The following is a 15,926-nucleotide window of genomic DNA, read 5'->3' on the forward strand; positions in this document are numbered from 1 at the left end:
CTGACAAAGCACCTTAAGCACACTTCCAAGTGTCCAGAATTGGGGTAGCACCTCTTTGCATGATAGATTCACAGATGAAGAGTCCAGGGGCAGATGCCTGTTGTTGGTAGTCTGGTATGTCCCTGAGGCTTCAGAACAGGAGGCTAGCCAATAAGCCCTTGAAGTTACTCTGGGTTATGGGTTCAAGTGATGCAGGTTTAGTCCTTCCCACCAAGACTAGAGGGCAGCAGGCAGCAGGCAGCCTGTCAGCACAGCAGGGCAGCAGTTCCTTCAGAGCAACAGTCCATCAGATTGGCAGTCCTTGTGGAAGCACAGCAGTCCTTCTTCCTGGCAGAGTATACGCAGGTCCAGATGTTTCCTGAAGTGGTGGTGTCTGTGGTCCATCTTTTATAACTAATTGTGCCTTTGAAGTTGTGAGAAGCTTCTAGAGGCATGCCTTTGAAGTGCACAGATGCCCTACCTTCCCTGCCCTGGCTCCAGACTAACTACATAAGGTATGCAGTCCTTTGTGTGGAGACAGAGCAAAGCCTATTTAGGTGTCAGTGAGGCAGTGCCTAGATCATTACTGGCAGGAAGGCACCGAGGGCCAATCCAGTCACACCTAAGTTGTGAGTGACTGTTTAGGAGGAATACACAAAGCCCAACTACCAACTACACCCAGTCATGTGACCAGAGAGAAGCTCCAGGCACCAAATGGCTAAGGCAATAACATGGCAACTTTCTAAAAGTGGCATTTTCAGAATTGTAATTTAAAAACCAACTTCATCATAAATTAGGATTTTAAATTAGGATTCCAGAGACACCAAACATGAATCAGCTATCTCTTCCCATTTGGAAATTACACTGAAAAGGAATTTAACCACCAGGACATGTAAAACTTAAAGGAACATGTCCCTTATATGTACATGTCCCTGCCCTTGGTGCTGTCTAGGGAGTGACGTATATGTATTAAAAAGGAAGGTTTGGCCTGGCAAAAGGTTTATTTTGCCAGGTCGCCATGGCAGGTTAAAAAACTGACACAGGCTCTACAATGGCAAGCCTGAGACATGTTTAAAAGGCTACTTAAGTGGGTTGCACAATCTGTGCTGCAGGCCCACTGGTAGAATGAAAGTTATTTAATATGCCAATTGGAGATAAGCCAATGTTACCATGTTTTAGGGAAAGAGCACAAGCACGTTAGCACTGGTTAGCAGTGGTACAGTGTGCAGAGTCCTAAATCCAGCAAAAAAGAAGTCAGCAATAATAGGAGGTCTGAAGGCAAAAAGTTAGGGGGAACCACACCAAGGATGCAGGTCTAACAATATGTATTAGTCTGTTCCCTCTGTTTTCCACGCTGAACGTCAGAATTTTGACTTCTCAGATGAATACTCAAAATTCAACTTTGAATGATAAGTGACTCCTTAAAAGGTGGCAGGGATATGCCATTAGCATATATTTATTGTAACATAAAGTTGACAGTTGGTTACGCTCCTTAAATAAGTGCTGTATAGTTAGCAACAATAATTACAGTAGCCTGTCCCATTTACTAACCTTGGATTGATATTCTCTATTATTGCTTTTGATATGTTTTGGCTTCTTCAAAGTAATGTTTAAATTCCTTTGCTAATCTGCTCTGTTTCTTTTTTAATTTCCCTATTAAGCTATTCTCCTTTATTTAAACATTGTGAGGAAACGTAAACTCCCTGTCCGTGTTCTTTAAGTGTATCTCTTGTTTTGTTGTTCTAGTACACCTAACATCTCAAACCTGTTCTATGGCCCTTGATTTCGTACTTCAGTCCAGTTACAAAAGATGGAGCAACACACCTTTATTGACACCTGATTTCTTCTGTGGATCTAGGTTGTAAAAATGACCACTGATAAGAAGTGATTTTTCTATTCTCGGTCACCTAGGCTAGGACCAATTTACACAGATAACCGGAGCTGATGCGCATGAGAATAATCTAGAAGTATTGATTCTTATTATCTACTGCATTCACACATTTAAAATGTAATGGCAGTTAAGATGTGAGAGCATCCAATTTACTGTGCTAAGAAGGGCAGAGATTAATGCCCTCCAAAGTTGATATTCTGTTTAACTGCAACATCATTGTCGCATTTTCTTTATTCATGTCTTTCATACAAATTAATGAATGTACTGTCTCATTGCAGGCATTCCCATGAGGCCAACTGAAACAGCTGTGACAAAGACTCCAAAAACAAAGCCAACGATTTCAACAACATCTTTGGAAGCTATTGTGGAGATGTCTCGTACAACAATTTCAAGTGTAAAAACAGTATTAACATCAATTGCCACTGATGGTCATAAAGAAATCATAGCAGCCCCCACAAGCGTTGTAGAACAAATTACAACAGCAAAGTCTACCACATTAAGAGGAGTAAACACTACATTGCCAACAATCTCAACTGTAATTCATTCTCTGGAGCCACCAGAGACAACCACATTGCAAACTTATCATCTATCCTCAAGTCCTGGTTCTTCAGGGGTTCCAACAATGACTCATATAACTGAATTGCCTGTTGAATTACAAACAGTTGTGCCTGCCATAGGAAGTTCAACACCTTTTGAAACCTCAACATCATCCTTAAGAACAACAACTTTCCATACAAGTCCATTACTAACTATGGTTTCTTCATCAATGACAACCGAAAAAAAGCTTAAAACATCTAGTTATACCGGACAAAACACAACTTCTGTCTCAAGACTTTCTGCAGCCTCCGCATCCTCATCTTTGCAGACAGCTCCATATTCACATCAGGCAACAACTCTATTAAAATCCTTGCCTACTGGTTCATTTGGATTAGATTTTGTCACATCAAGAACACCTGTAGAAATAATGGGAACTAGAAGGCCTTCTACGATTGCCTTGTCTCACTCACCTGTAACATCATCAACTACATCGCCAACCACACTCTCTTCACCAACATCAGTCTTTAACGAAACAACATTTTCATCTTTGGCAGAATTTACAATGCAACCATTACAATCAACTTTGACTATTGCGCCAATGTCTACCACCACATTAGATTCAACTAAGTCAGCTGTGACACCATTAATAACACTTTCAAGCTTGAGTGAAAAATTAACATCAGCTGCCTCCTATACACAAGAGGCTACTTCAAGGACTTTGAGTTCTGAACTAAGTAGTCCATCTCCATTTGTCTCAATATTACCGTTGCAGACAACTGAATCCTTTCTCCAAAAGTTAAGGACCACTACCTCTGTGATTCGCACTTCATTATTGAATACACCTTTGTATGAGCTGCACACTTCTACAGATCAAACAGAAAGAGTTGTTACCGTAGGAGTGTCTGAAAGTCCTTCAATTACATCAGCAACTTCTGCTGTGTTATCATCAGTCTCTACTACAACTCCTATTACAACCTTAGAAGCCACTTTATCATCCATAGCATCAACAACATTACACATATCTACATTAATACCTCCTTCACTAACATCTCAAAAACCCAAAGCACCTGGCGAAGCTACAGGTTCCACAAAGAGCCACCACATTCAACAAACAACTATTGCAGTGTCTTCTCCAGCCATTTCTCAAACATCTGCGGTACCTATTACACAAACAAGCCTGACTGAAAGTCCACATGCAGCACAGAGAACCCTAAGTCCCATTCCTGAAAGCACAGCAGAGTCATTGAGGGCTACCACATCTACTACAACTCAATTTACAGTGCCAGTATCAGCGAGTGTTTCAGCTACATCAGTAACATCCAGAAGTATATCAATAACTGGCACAGACTCCTCAGTTATTACTGAAGCAACATCACTGGCAATGTTATCTTCAATGCCAGCGCATGTCTCTTCAAAAACTCCCAGATCATACCAGACATTGGCTTTCCCAAGGACTTCCACTTCTACAATAAAAATAACTTCAACATTGATAACTGATCAAACTGTTGTTCAAACACCTATTGCAATACCACACACAAAGGTTTTTCCAAGTAGTCCAGGCACAGTACACACTGCTGATGCTGCACTAACTCCTAAAATATCTGTATCTGCTTCCATCACTAATATTTCAAAAAGTACTTCCCCAGTCTTTTCTGTAGGTGTTATTGAAAGTCAATCTACTCCTACATCTGCACCCTTTGCAACTTCTTCACGATCCAGTTTGATTTTGACCACAACTGGATCAACAGGAAGTCCTCTAACCGAACATAAATTAGAAACTGTACCATCTGGAACAATAAGCACTGGGATTCCTCTTAATGCTACTTTTCCAGCTCCAGCTCCTACTCCGGTCAGTGTGTCTATGCTACCAGCAGCATCATCTTTCCCCACCACGTTTAATCTTTCAGTGACAGAAAGAACCCTGTTGTCTAATGTTAGTCAGTTTCAACTTCACACTTCATCTGTAGCACCAACTCAAGAAACTTCTAGGGAATCGTTGTATACTTCCAAATTTTCGTTATCCACTCCGACCTATTTCCCTACCTCATATGTAACAAAAGGGACAAAGCCTATGGTTGCCGTGGAAACATCAGAATTGTCATTATTACTAACTTCCAATGCTACAGCTCTCTCAACAGACAAAATCAGTAAAGGTACAACTGGATTTACTTATTCATTGGAAATATCCAATGTAACTGTTGCAACAAATACAACATTGATGCCATTGTACAATTTAACAAAACCATGGAAAGACCCAGACACGCAATCAACAGAAATCACTATGACAGATGCATCTCAATCTAGTTATGCAATGATGTCTTCTTCCATTGTGTCATTCGGAACCCAAACCTCATTCACAGATATAGAAATGATGGATAACATTACATCTGTTCCTGAACATACCTCATATGGAACCATGATAGACACACTGGTATCAAGTGGAGCCTCAGAATGCATGGTATGAATTACTTCACAAATGTAACCAGTTTATGGCCATCTCAGTTAATCATCTTTTACTCTCATTCTTACTACAATTACAGATGTATTTTAGTAATGGCACTGATCCAGGTTATGAAATGATTAACGCACATAATATAGATGTGGGTCTTTTTCAGAAACTAATTTTTACTCAATAACTAGTAACGTTTTTATTGAATACCTGTATTTGTTCAATGAAAGGGTAAAATCCTATTTGCTAAAATAGTTGAGCTGGTTATTTCTACAATGTATGCTGAGAGAACAGATTTACACAATGCAGCAACTAGATATATGTACCTGGTAGATGTATCCACAGTGCAGTCTACCTTTTGTGTATATCAGTATCAGTATGTTAAAAGAAACACAGCTGAAGATGAGAACTTCACTTCATACTTCCAAGGGTGACAATAGTGTTGTCTATGTCTTTTAGCATATATGGAAATTTAAAGTGAGATGGAGGAAAGGAAATAGATGGAAAAGACATTAGAAAAAAAAAAGAGTGCCAATTACAGACCCATGGGTTACTCTATAGATGCCTGAGAAGGAGGAGGTGGAGGAGCCAGTTAATGCAACAAGTAAATTCGTTAGCAGAGGGAAGGGCAGAAAAAAGGATAACATAATGTACAATGTGTTACAGATCTGTCTAACTTGAAACAATGTTTACTTTGCTAACCTATAGAGAAAGGATGGGCGGCTCCTCCGCAATGGCAGAGGAGTGTCTTCCCACTGCCTGGCTCAGAGTCACCAAATGTAAATTAAAACAATGTTCTTGCATCATTTTAATTTAAATTTGCCGGTTCTTAGCCAGCGCAGTTGGGAGGGGCAGGGCCGAGGTATGGGAGGGGGAAGGAGTGCTGGTGCACTCCACTCCCTATGTGCGCATATGTGTTTTGGCCAGCTGTCTCAGGCCGATCAAAACACACATGCACATTTTGGTTTTCTCCAGCCCAGCTGCATTGAGCAGCCGGGCTCAAGAAACTCCACAGGCTCCCTGGTCTGAGCAGGGCGTCTTTTCTGCCTGCTCAGACCAATCCCTGACCAGGGAGTCTGTACTAGGGGCTGCTGGGACCAGCAGGCTGGAAGAGGAAAGATGGTGCGAGTAGAAGCGGCGCTGGAGCGACTGGCGGCAAATGATACGTTTTATTTTTTTTATATTCAATCCCCCCCACGCGACGCTACCCACCCCACCATCCTTAGTTTATGGCGGCCGCCGCTGAGGATGATTTGAAATGTCCCTGGGGAACAGATCGAGGATTTGAGCCTAGAACTACCTGACAACCACTCCTACATTCCCACCAAAAAAAGGATTTTGATGCTACCGCAATCATTCTGGGAGAGAGGGATGCATACCCTGTAGTTGCCTTCAACTGGCCTACTGCTGTACAGAGTCTCCACACATGGGCTAGAAACCCACTCGGTGCTAGGTTCACCATACCACCATGTGTTCACTGTTCACTGTGTGATATACGCTTCACTGGGTGAGTGCCAATATTGAGTGACACACTGTGTGAGCTGATGTTACGTTTCATTCACATTTGCATCCTTATTTGGAAATTGTATTTGGGGCAAAAAAACTAGATTCTAATGAATTACCATTTTATTTTGCATTTATTCTATGTGTTTTTATGAGATGACTCAGTGACAGAACAGTTTGGCTAGCAGGCTTGCAAGGTAAGGTATTAGCAATAAAAAGAGTTAATCAAATATTTGCTAGCTTCTGTCGAGAACGGTGCTGCACAGTGGTCCAGAAAATATTTACGTCCCTTAGTTTGAACTGGGACAACTCCGCAGTGCCTTAAACATTGCATCTGTAATCGGCAACCAACTACAGATCGACTTTTATAATTCTGGTAGTTGATAAACATAAGCTTAAGTGTAAATGTTTGTTAATGATCAGTACACATTCATAGAAATACGTCCACAAGCTGATCAACAAACTAGGAGTTCTTGGAATTAATATAGTATTAAAAACAATGTGCAACATGTGAATATTGTACATGATTAAAGTGTTCAAAATATATTAAAAACTATTTAAACTGTTGAAATAACTCAGTGGCCTTGGTGCATACATTTATATTATTTGTACTGAGCAGTTTGTCGACCAGACAACATTTTACAAATAAAGCAGAATGGATAGTGCCAGAACAACGTCAATGGTTTAATTCAGGAAAAACACACAAAACATGACAGAGAAGCACTCTATAGTCGTACCCTCTTATTCTTTGGCAAACGACCTGTGTGGTACTTTTCCTTCGGGAGGAGAATTTTGTTCAGCCAGAACTACACGGAAGAGTGCCCAGCCCCAAAACATAAAAGCTCTTCCAAGTTTCTTTGTGCTCCTACAGCCTTACAGTGCCTCTTCCAAATATTCAATAACGGATGAAAAGCATCATCCTTAAGAAATTAGTCAAACGTTTTAATGAATGATTTAAAAAAAAAAAAAGAATCAGCATCTGGTTATCCTTTATTGATAATTAACCCATACAAAATCATCTAGTTTCAGAGTCAAGGAGCAAGAATGGTCACAATGCCCCCTAATCAACTTCTGCCTCCGTTCCTGTTTGTGCCCTATGTGCCTGTTTTCGCCGCTGCTGCCCCTGCGGCCCTCCCCCCTGCTGGTTTCCTGCTCCCGCCTCCCAGCTGCACTTCCCTCCCTCCTTCCCCTATTTAATGGCAGCCGCTGCGCGGACATCTGAGCAAGACCTTTGACCTCCTGGTCAGAGACCCAGCTCTCCGCCCGTGCAGCTCCGCTGGCTGTGCCTCTTCTGCTGCCCCTTCCACCTCTCTGCTAGGTAGGGGTTGGAGTCTGCCTTTTGTGCCCCTATGTCCTTTTGTGGTCTATTCTCTGTCGGCATTAATACATTTTTTATTTTTCCCCCGATCTACTTCTGCTTCCGTTCCTGTTTGTGCCTTCCATGCCCATTTTTGCCACCCACCAATACGACTCAGGGGCCCTCCTCGCACTCTACCCCGAAAGGAACAACAACTGCCAACTGTCAATGCCGAATACCACCCCCAGCCAGTTCTCCTGCTTCCACTGCTGCTGAAAATTCACCACCCTCCACACCACCACTACCGCCGGCCACACGCCGGACGCCAACACCCCTGGAACCCTGAAGTGCATCCTCCTCAACGTGCGCTCCCTGCACAGATATGCCGTAGAAATATGGGACCTTCTCGACACCCTCTCGCCAGACGTCGCCTTCTTCACTGAAACCTGGACCTACACCTCCTCTGCCCCTGACATCGCAGAGGAAGGACCACCTCAACTGCCCAGGTGGAAGACACGCCATCACACACAAGAGATCGCTCCGACTTTCCAGCACCACCACGAGCGACTCCGCCAGCACCTCCACCTCCACTTCCAGATCCAGACCGGCCCTAGAACCACACTGCATGGCACCCTCACATACAGACCCCCTGGACCTCGCACTTCGTTTACCGCTACCATTGCTGACCTCATCGCACCACACGCCATCGCCTCCATGGACTACATACTCATCGGAGACCTGAACTTTCACCTCAACAACCTCAGCGACCCTAACTCCTCCTCCCTCCTGGACAACCTCACTAACATCGGACTGAAACAGGTCATCACCACCCCTACCCACAAGGTAGGACACCCCTTCGACCCCATCTTTGCAGGAGGCAACAACATCTGCTTCAGCCACACCACACAGCCTCTCTGGACGGACCACCACTGCGTACACTTCTCTTTCAGCACCGCCACCGCTCTCAAACCCACTCCTCGCCCTCCACGAAGGGACTGGAGCAAGGTCACAGGAGCACCTCAACTACACCCTCATCCATGACCCCCCCCCCCACCTCGATCAATGCCAACTCGGGAGCCAAGGAATTACTGCGCAGAGAAAATCGCAACCTTCCGCACCGCTGACAGACAACGCGCCCTGAAGGCCACCTGGTTCACCACCGACCTCCAAGAAGCCAGACGTTCCTGCAGACGTCTCTAAAAACTATGGAGAAACAGCAAAACCATGGAAGACCTGACCACATACAAGAACACCATGACAGAATACCACCAACGCATAAGATCCACAAAGAAGACCTTAATCCGGAAGAAAATCCTCTCCAACTCCAGCAACTCAAAGGAACTCTTCAACTTCATCCAGCAATTCACCAAACCCCCCAGCGAAGCCACGGATGTCCCTCCCTCCCAGGACCTCTGCAACAAGCTCGGCTCCTACTTCCACTTGAAAATCAAGGCCCTCTATGACAACTTCAGTGAGCAGACCTCGGAAACTACCCGTCCCTTCAGCAACGACAGCCGGCCTGCCATCACCACCTGGACCCCGGTCACCAACGAAGATGTCACCACGACCATGAAGAGCACCCACTCAGGAGCCCCCATGGACACCTGTCCCCACACATCTTTCACAGAGCCGCCACCGCCATAGCGACCAAGCTATGACGCACCATCAACGCCTCCTTCAAATCTGGCACTTTCCCCGGTGACTGGAAGCACGCAGATGTCAAGGCCTTCCTCAAGAAACCTGCTGCAGACCCTACGAACCTGAACAACTACCGACCCATCTCTCTCCTTCCCTTCGCCACGGTCCCACCAAGTACATTATGAATTTTCTCCTGTGCCTCAGACATATGTGGATGCACACAGGGGGGCATAACATGCGCCCCCGTGTGCATGCACATAGGTTCCTGCACGGCATGGACCTACAAGTCCATGCAGTGCAGGAACCTTGTGAGGTGTTTACATTACGGTGCCTTTTTAAAAGGCACCGCTACCTTTTGAAGGGCACCACAGGGGGACCCGCAACACCGCCCGCCCGCCCGAATAATTCGTAATCTGGTGGGCAAGCAGCGCATGCTTTGGTGGAGCAGTGGTGCAGCGGTTTGCACCACACCGCTATCACTCTGCCAAAATATCTTAATTTGGCCCTAAAAGTCCAGGAGCCAGTTTTAGTCAAAAATCCACCTTGCCTCTTTTTGTCTTAAATGCAGTTCTATGTCATCTCTCGAAATATTTGATCGTATTCAATCAATTACCGCCAAAAATCAACTTTACCATCATGTCTTTATAAAAAATGTTATTTTGCGCAATAGCCAAGATTCCCAATAGCTCTGATATAATCAGCTATGCGTATTTTAAGCTTATTAACACACCCCTGATGTATTGGTTACCACAGGGGCATAATATGATGTACACTACAAAGTCCTTACAAAATTAATAAACAAATAAATATTGTATGCAACTGATTTCTTTTTCATATTCCTAAAATTTGTTGGAGATCTTTGTGCAAATGTGTACATTTTGCAGTGTCCTTAAGCATAAAAGCTTTTATGCAAGGAGAAAGGCAAATTTATTCTACTATTGTCATCATTTCAAAGTAGTTCTTGCGAAGTTTATCTTTCAGCTTATTCAAAATCTTTCCGATTTCTCCTAAGGCACCTAAGATTTTTTGTTATATCTAGGCCATTGCTGTCTTTATGATGGGCTTGTGAGCCTGTGCTCACATTCTATGGTGGAATGTGGAATGCAGGGGTTGGTGAGTTCATGAGGTGGTGGTTAATGGACTCAGGGTCTCAGAGGATGCAGGTTGCCTCCCTCCCTTCTTGTTACTGCTTCCTACAATAAACTATCGTGAGGAACATCATCCATGTCCGTATACTTGGATCATATGACCCTGGCAACGAGTGATGCATGACACGGTACTATTACGGATTCACTGTGGAATGCAAAGTACAGCACTATTTCGAGAGTGGCCAATTGCACAGAGCGGAGTCAGAAGGGGGAAGCCACGCAGAGTGGTATTGTGTGCACCGCACTTGACTCTCACCTGGGATTTGATTCCCTGTTTCTCCTTTGGATTTCACTTTGAAGCACCGATCAGCATAACCTTTAGCTGACCATCAGCACTCTGAGACGTAATCAACTTCCCAGAGCAGGCTTGGTGGTGATGTCTTAATGCTAGCAAATGTGTGCATGCCAACCATTTTTGTTGCCTGGCTTTGTCCTATTGTGAGGGACAGGCACCTCATTCGAAATAGACCATGTAGTGTACAAGTTAGGTTATTTACCTATGAATGCTTGATCTGGCATTGACATCTTATCTACCATTTGGCATCTTGAATGTGCAGGCTGTTGCTAGTCAGGTAAATGCGCTGTGCAGCTTAATTCATTTTATTATGACTCAATTGTGGTAGACGTTGTTGCCTGTTTTGTACTGCTGCCTAGGTCATGCATTTTTGGTGAGCCTAAGCATCATGTTTTACATCTGGCAATGTATTTTACATCAACATGCGAGTAATCAATCCACCTCCTCCATTTCTATAGACACCTGGTGAACCATTTATTGCTGGTAAAGAGTGCCTGAGAGCTGTGAATTGCTTTTCTAGGGGCTAGTGATGGTTTTAAAGTTTCATCCCTGAAAGGAAAAAATGGTTGTTAGAGCATTCATTAGGCCTGGAGGGTCAAGGCATTTTTTGCCATTTGCCTCTTTTTGTACCTGATGATGCGGGAGAAGAACTGGATGAGTATATCGAAGCAGTCAAAACATTAGAGAGACATTTTTGTAAGCCACCTAATTTGGTTATTAGGAAACATAGGTTTTTTCAAAGAGAACAGCATACTACGGAATCGGTAGCATGCATGTGGCTTCCTTGTGTGCGTTAGCAGCCAAGTGTGTATTTGATGTAGTCTCTGACCAACTTATAAGAGATCAGCTGGTAACCAGATGTTTTAATAAAAAGATCCAGGAGAGATCACTGACTTGCAAGATTTCTTCTCTTGAAGAAGCTGTGGTTATTGGTAACAGTATACAAGATTCTAATCTATCTGCCAAAGAACTGGACAAGAACACAAAAGAGAATGTTCTAGTGGTCAAAGGAATCAAAGCGTTCCAAGTAAACCTGTTTATGCCAAAAGGAAATGTCCTGCTTTAGGGAAGGACTGTAACAAATGTGGAGTTTCTGACCATTTAGCCAGAGTGTGTCGAATGAATACTAAGAAAAATACTGTGACTGTGGTGACCGACAATCCTGATCAAGGGTTGGCAGATAATATGGACAATTTACTATTGTGTATCAAGGTTCATGAAAATGATGTTGCCAAGTCCAGGTATCCCATTCAATACTTTGCCATAGGTGTTGGACTTGGCGCTTTTTACACGGTTATCCCCAAACTGTTTGCTTCTTCCTCCTACTTTTTCCTCACCTGTTGTCTTTGGCCTTAGGACCCTGGGCACTTTACCACTGCTAATCAGTGCTAAAGTGCATATGCTGTCTGCGTAAATGGTTATTACAATTGATTATCCATGATTGACATGTTTGATTTACTGGTAAGTCCCTAGTAAAGTGTACTGAGTGTGCCAGGGTCTGTAAATCAAATACTACTAGTGGTCCTGCAGCACGGATTGTGCCACCCACATGAATAGCCCTGAAAAGGTATCTCAGACCTGACACTGCAGTGTCTGTGCACAGTTTTAAATGGCCATTTCAACCTGGCAACTACACCTACTTGGAAGGTACTAACCTTTCCTTTTCTTCCATGTGAGACACCCCTTTGGTAGGCCCAAGGTACCCGCATGGGCAGGGTACAGTGTATGTGAAAGGTATGACATGTAGTGGTATGTGTGACATGTCCTGATAGTGAAATACTGCCAATTTCCTTTTTCACTATTGAAAGGCTATCTGCCCCATAGGATAGAATGGGAAATACTTTGCAACATCTTACAAGTATAACTTCCCATTGGGACAAGATAGAGAACTGAAGTTTAGGCTCTGTGAACTCAGGATTTAATAACACATTTTTTAGTAAAGATGATTTTTAAATTGTGGTTTGAAATGCCACTTTTAGAAATTAGGCATTTTCTTGTTTAACCATTCTGTGTGCCTCTGCCTGTTTATGGATTGACTGTCTGGTTTTGGAGTGACAGGGACTGGAGATGTGCATTCACCATAGACAGCTACTGGTGGGGTTGAAGTGTGCCTGGCCCTGCCTGGATGACACAGAGCTGAGCTGAATGGGGTTTGGCTGAATTTAGAGTAGTGGAAGGAGATTTCCTTTCACCTGAATAGGCCTGCCTCTCTTGGCCATACTGCACCAGTGAGGACATAACTGGTTTGGACTGGGCTCAGAGACCCTTGTACAAATAGAGCAAAGACAAAATGGGGTATAAGTAGTAGACTTTAAACCCCGGAACTTTAATCACTTCTGGACTCGAGAGAAACCTTTGCCAAGGAGAAGAGCTGAAGAGCTGTGAGGAGAAGTATTGCCCCTTTGCTGTGTGCTCTGTGGGGTCGGCCTGCAGTTGCTGTTTTTGCCAAGGAAAGGACAAAGACTGGAACTTTACTTTGTACATGCCTGAACAAGAACTCCAAGGGCCTGTATGTGCTGGTCTCCTGTTCTGAAGTCTCAGGGACACAAAGACTTCACCCCCAGCTCCCCTGAACTCTGCAGCAGAGAGTTCTGACCTGCCAAGAGGTGCCTGTTCCAGTTTTAGGCCTCTGGAGGTTGTTCCTGCTGTTGGGAGCTGGAAGAAACCTAAACAACTGAAAAAATCGTTGCATCACTGTTCTTGCGGCTGCTTTTCCTGATGCAGCACCGCCGCACGAGAAGAATCTCCACGCATCGCTGAGCCCCTGCCGAGCTGATACAGCACCTGTCATAGCTGCAAGAACTGATGCATCGTGGGGTCGCAGCTGAAGAAACCGATGCAGTGCCGCTTGTCGTCACAGCATCGATCGCCGTCGCATCCCGGATTTCCATGCATCGCACCTGTGCGGCAAGTTTTTCCAATGCATCACCCCTGGAACAGAACCATCTTGGAGTCGATGCATCACTTCCCCCTACAGTCCAGATTCGATGCATCACTTCTCCTGCGTGCAGCTGAACTGTCACATTGCCTTACCAGGGACTCAGGAACTGATACATCTCTTTGTTTCTCGACGCTTCCCATCTCTGCGGCTGTTTGGCCTTGTGAGTTTTGGCGCATCTACAGGTACTTTCTGGCACATGCATCAAGGAAGGCTTTTGCGATTCCTTAATTGCGATTATTAAGGAATCGCAATTAAGGAATCGCAAAAGCCTATGCATGTAGGAATCGCTATAAAAATAGCGGTTCGTAAACATTCCTTAATTGCGACTCGCAAATTGCGAGTCACAATTAAGGAATGCCTTCCTATTCATTTCTATGGGCCTACAGGCCCATAGGAATGAATGGGAGATTGCATGCGCAATTTGCGAGTACCAGTAGGTATTCGCAAATTGCTCATGTAATTTCAAGGGTGCAAGGGTGTCAAAATGACACCCTGTTGCACCCCTGAAATTGTGATGTGCACCCATGTTGCGCACACACATGCCCCAAGGGCATATGTGTGTGTAACTTAAAACTTAAAAAAATGCATTTTAGTGCATTTTTCAAAGTTTTTGCAAATTACTGACAAGTTTGATTTGTCTGTAATTTGCGGTCTCAAATAGCAAAATCGCTATTTGTAAGTGCTTCTAGCATTCCATTTAAGGAATCGCAAATTGCGATTCCTTAAATGCAATCGCAATTTAGGAATTCACAAATAATTGCGAATTCTTAAATTGCGCTTAGGAAACACTTTCATGCATCTCCAAAGGCTAATTTGCGATCGCAAACAGACGATTTTTGCGAATCGCACCGTTTGCGATCGCAAAAACCTTTGATGCATGTGCCTCAAAGTGTAGAATCATGCTTCCATAGTTTTCTATGGACCCAGTTGCTTGAAACCTTCGAAAAGTCATATTCTTATTACATGTATGTTGGACTTTTGTTGTTTTGGTCTTGTTGAGTTTAGATAAAGATAGTTTATTTTTCGTAAACTGGTATGGTGTCCATTTGTGGTGTTATCACTGTATTACTGTGTGTTTTGAGTACAAATACTTTACACATTGCCTTTGGGATAAGTCTGTCTGCTTGTGCCAAGCTACCCAGGGGATGAGCACGGGTTATCTAAGGTGTGTTTCCCCCTTACCCTGACTAGAAGCAAGTGTCCCTATTGTGACAAAGGTACCTATCTCTGCCAACTAGAGACCCCCATTTCTAACATCATACGATATGCATGTGTTTCTTTATTAACTGTTTCAGGGTCCAAAATCACTATTATTTCTATGAGCACATATACTTACTAATTTATTATCATTAATTTGTTGCCTTCAGATATATCTCCTTATGGATATAATGGTGAGAACATAGACATGGAAGGATTTGTTTAAACTGTCATTGGTTGCAAAGGGAGGGAGGTGCAGGGTAAATTGTATGTCTCACAGAAGGGCCCTGGCATTATTGGTTGGCATCACAAGGGATGTTTATCAATCATCCTTAAGCCATGGATGTGATCAACAAGTTTGGTGCATAGATGAGAACACACTGTGTAGTGTGAACGATCTGGAAACAGTTTGAAATCACATGCTTGTGTTCTTGAGGACAAACCTGGAAGATTAGAAGGGTACAAGCATGAAAACAAACTCAAGAAAGGTTGTGTGCCTATCAAACACAAATTAAAGTATGTTTCTTTGAGTATCAGGGAAAGCTTGGACAAACATCTTACCCAGTTGTGTCAGGATAGTGTAATACAATGTGTTGATTTGTTGTCATGGCTCTCACCTACTGTAGTTGCTAAGAAAAGAAATGATAAGCTGAGGATGTGCATTGACCTCAGAAGCCCAAAAAGGGCTATATGGTTGAATGGGCATTCTTTGCCGAAAAAATTAGGAAATGATGGACACATTAGCGGGGGCTAGCTTATTTTCTAAATTAGATATGAAGTTGGCATGTGACCACGTTGTGCTTACCAAGGGCTCAGGGCATCTTATGGCCTTTGTTACTCCTTGTGGTATTTTCCAGTTTTTCAGAATGCCCTTTGGCTTGGCGTCCCCTGCAGCAGTTTTTCAACATGTGATGGGAGACGTTTTGAGAGATGTGGATGGGTGTTAGTTTTCCAGGGTTGCATTTTGGTCTTCAGCAAGGAGGTGAGGTTGAATGCAGCTTTAGGTGCATTGAGTAAGAGAGGTCTGAGATTGAGTAAAGACAAGTGTGAG

General features: G+C 43.6%; 1 protein-coding gene across 1 annotated transcript in view; it reads left to right on the forward strand.

Annotated features, from left to right (window-relative positions):
* Nucleotides 1-15,926, forward strand: part of OTOGL (otogelin like) — a 939,358-nt gene that overhangs the window by 629,330 nt on the left and 294,102 nt on the right. Inside the window, exon 37 of the mRNA XM_085653920.1 lies at nucleotides 2,149-4,865. Coding sequence (XP_085510046.1) covers nucleotides 2,149-4,865 — 2,717 coding nt within the window. The remainder of the gene's footprint in view (nucleotides 1-2,148; nucleotides 4,866-15,926) is intronic.

The sequence above is a fragment of the Triturus cristatus genome, chromosome 4_1 (genome assembly GCF_964204655.1).
Source record: "Triturus cristatus chromosome 4_1, aTriCri1.1, whole genome shotgun sequence".
NCBI lineage: Eukaryota > Metazoa > Chordata > Amphibia > Caudata > Salamandridae > Triturus > Triturus cristatus.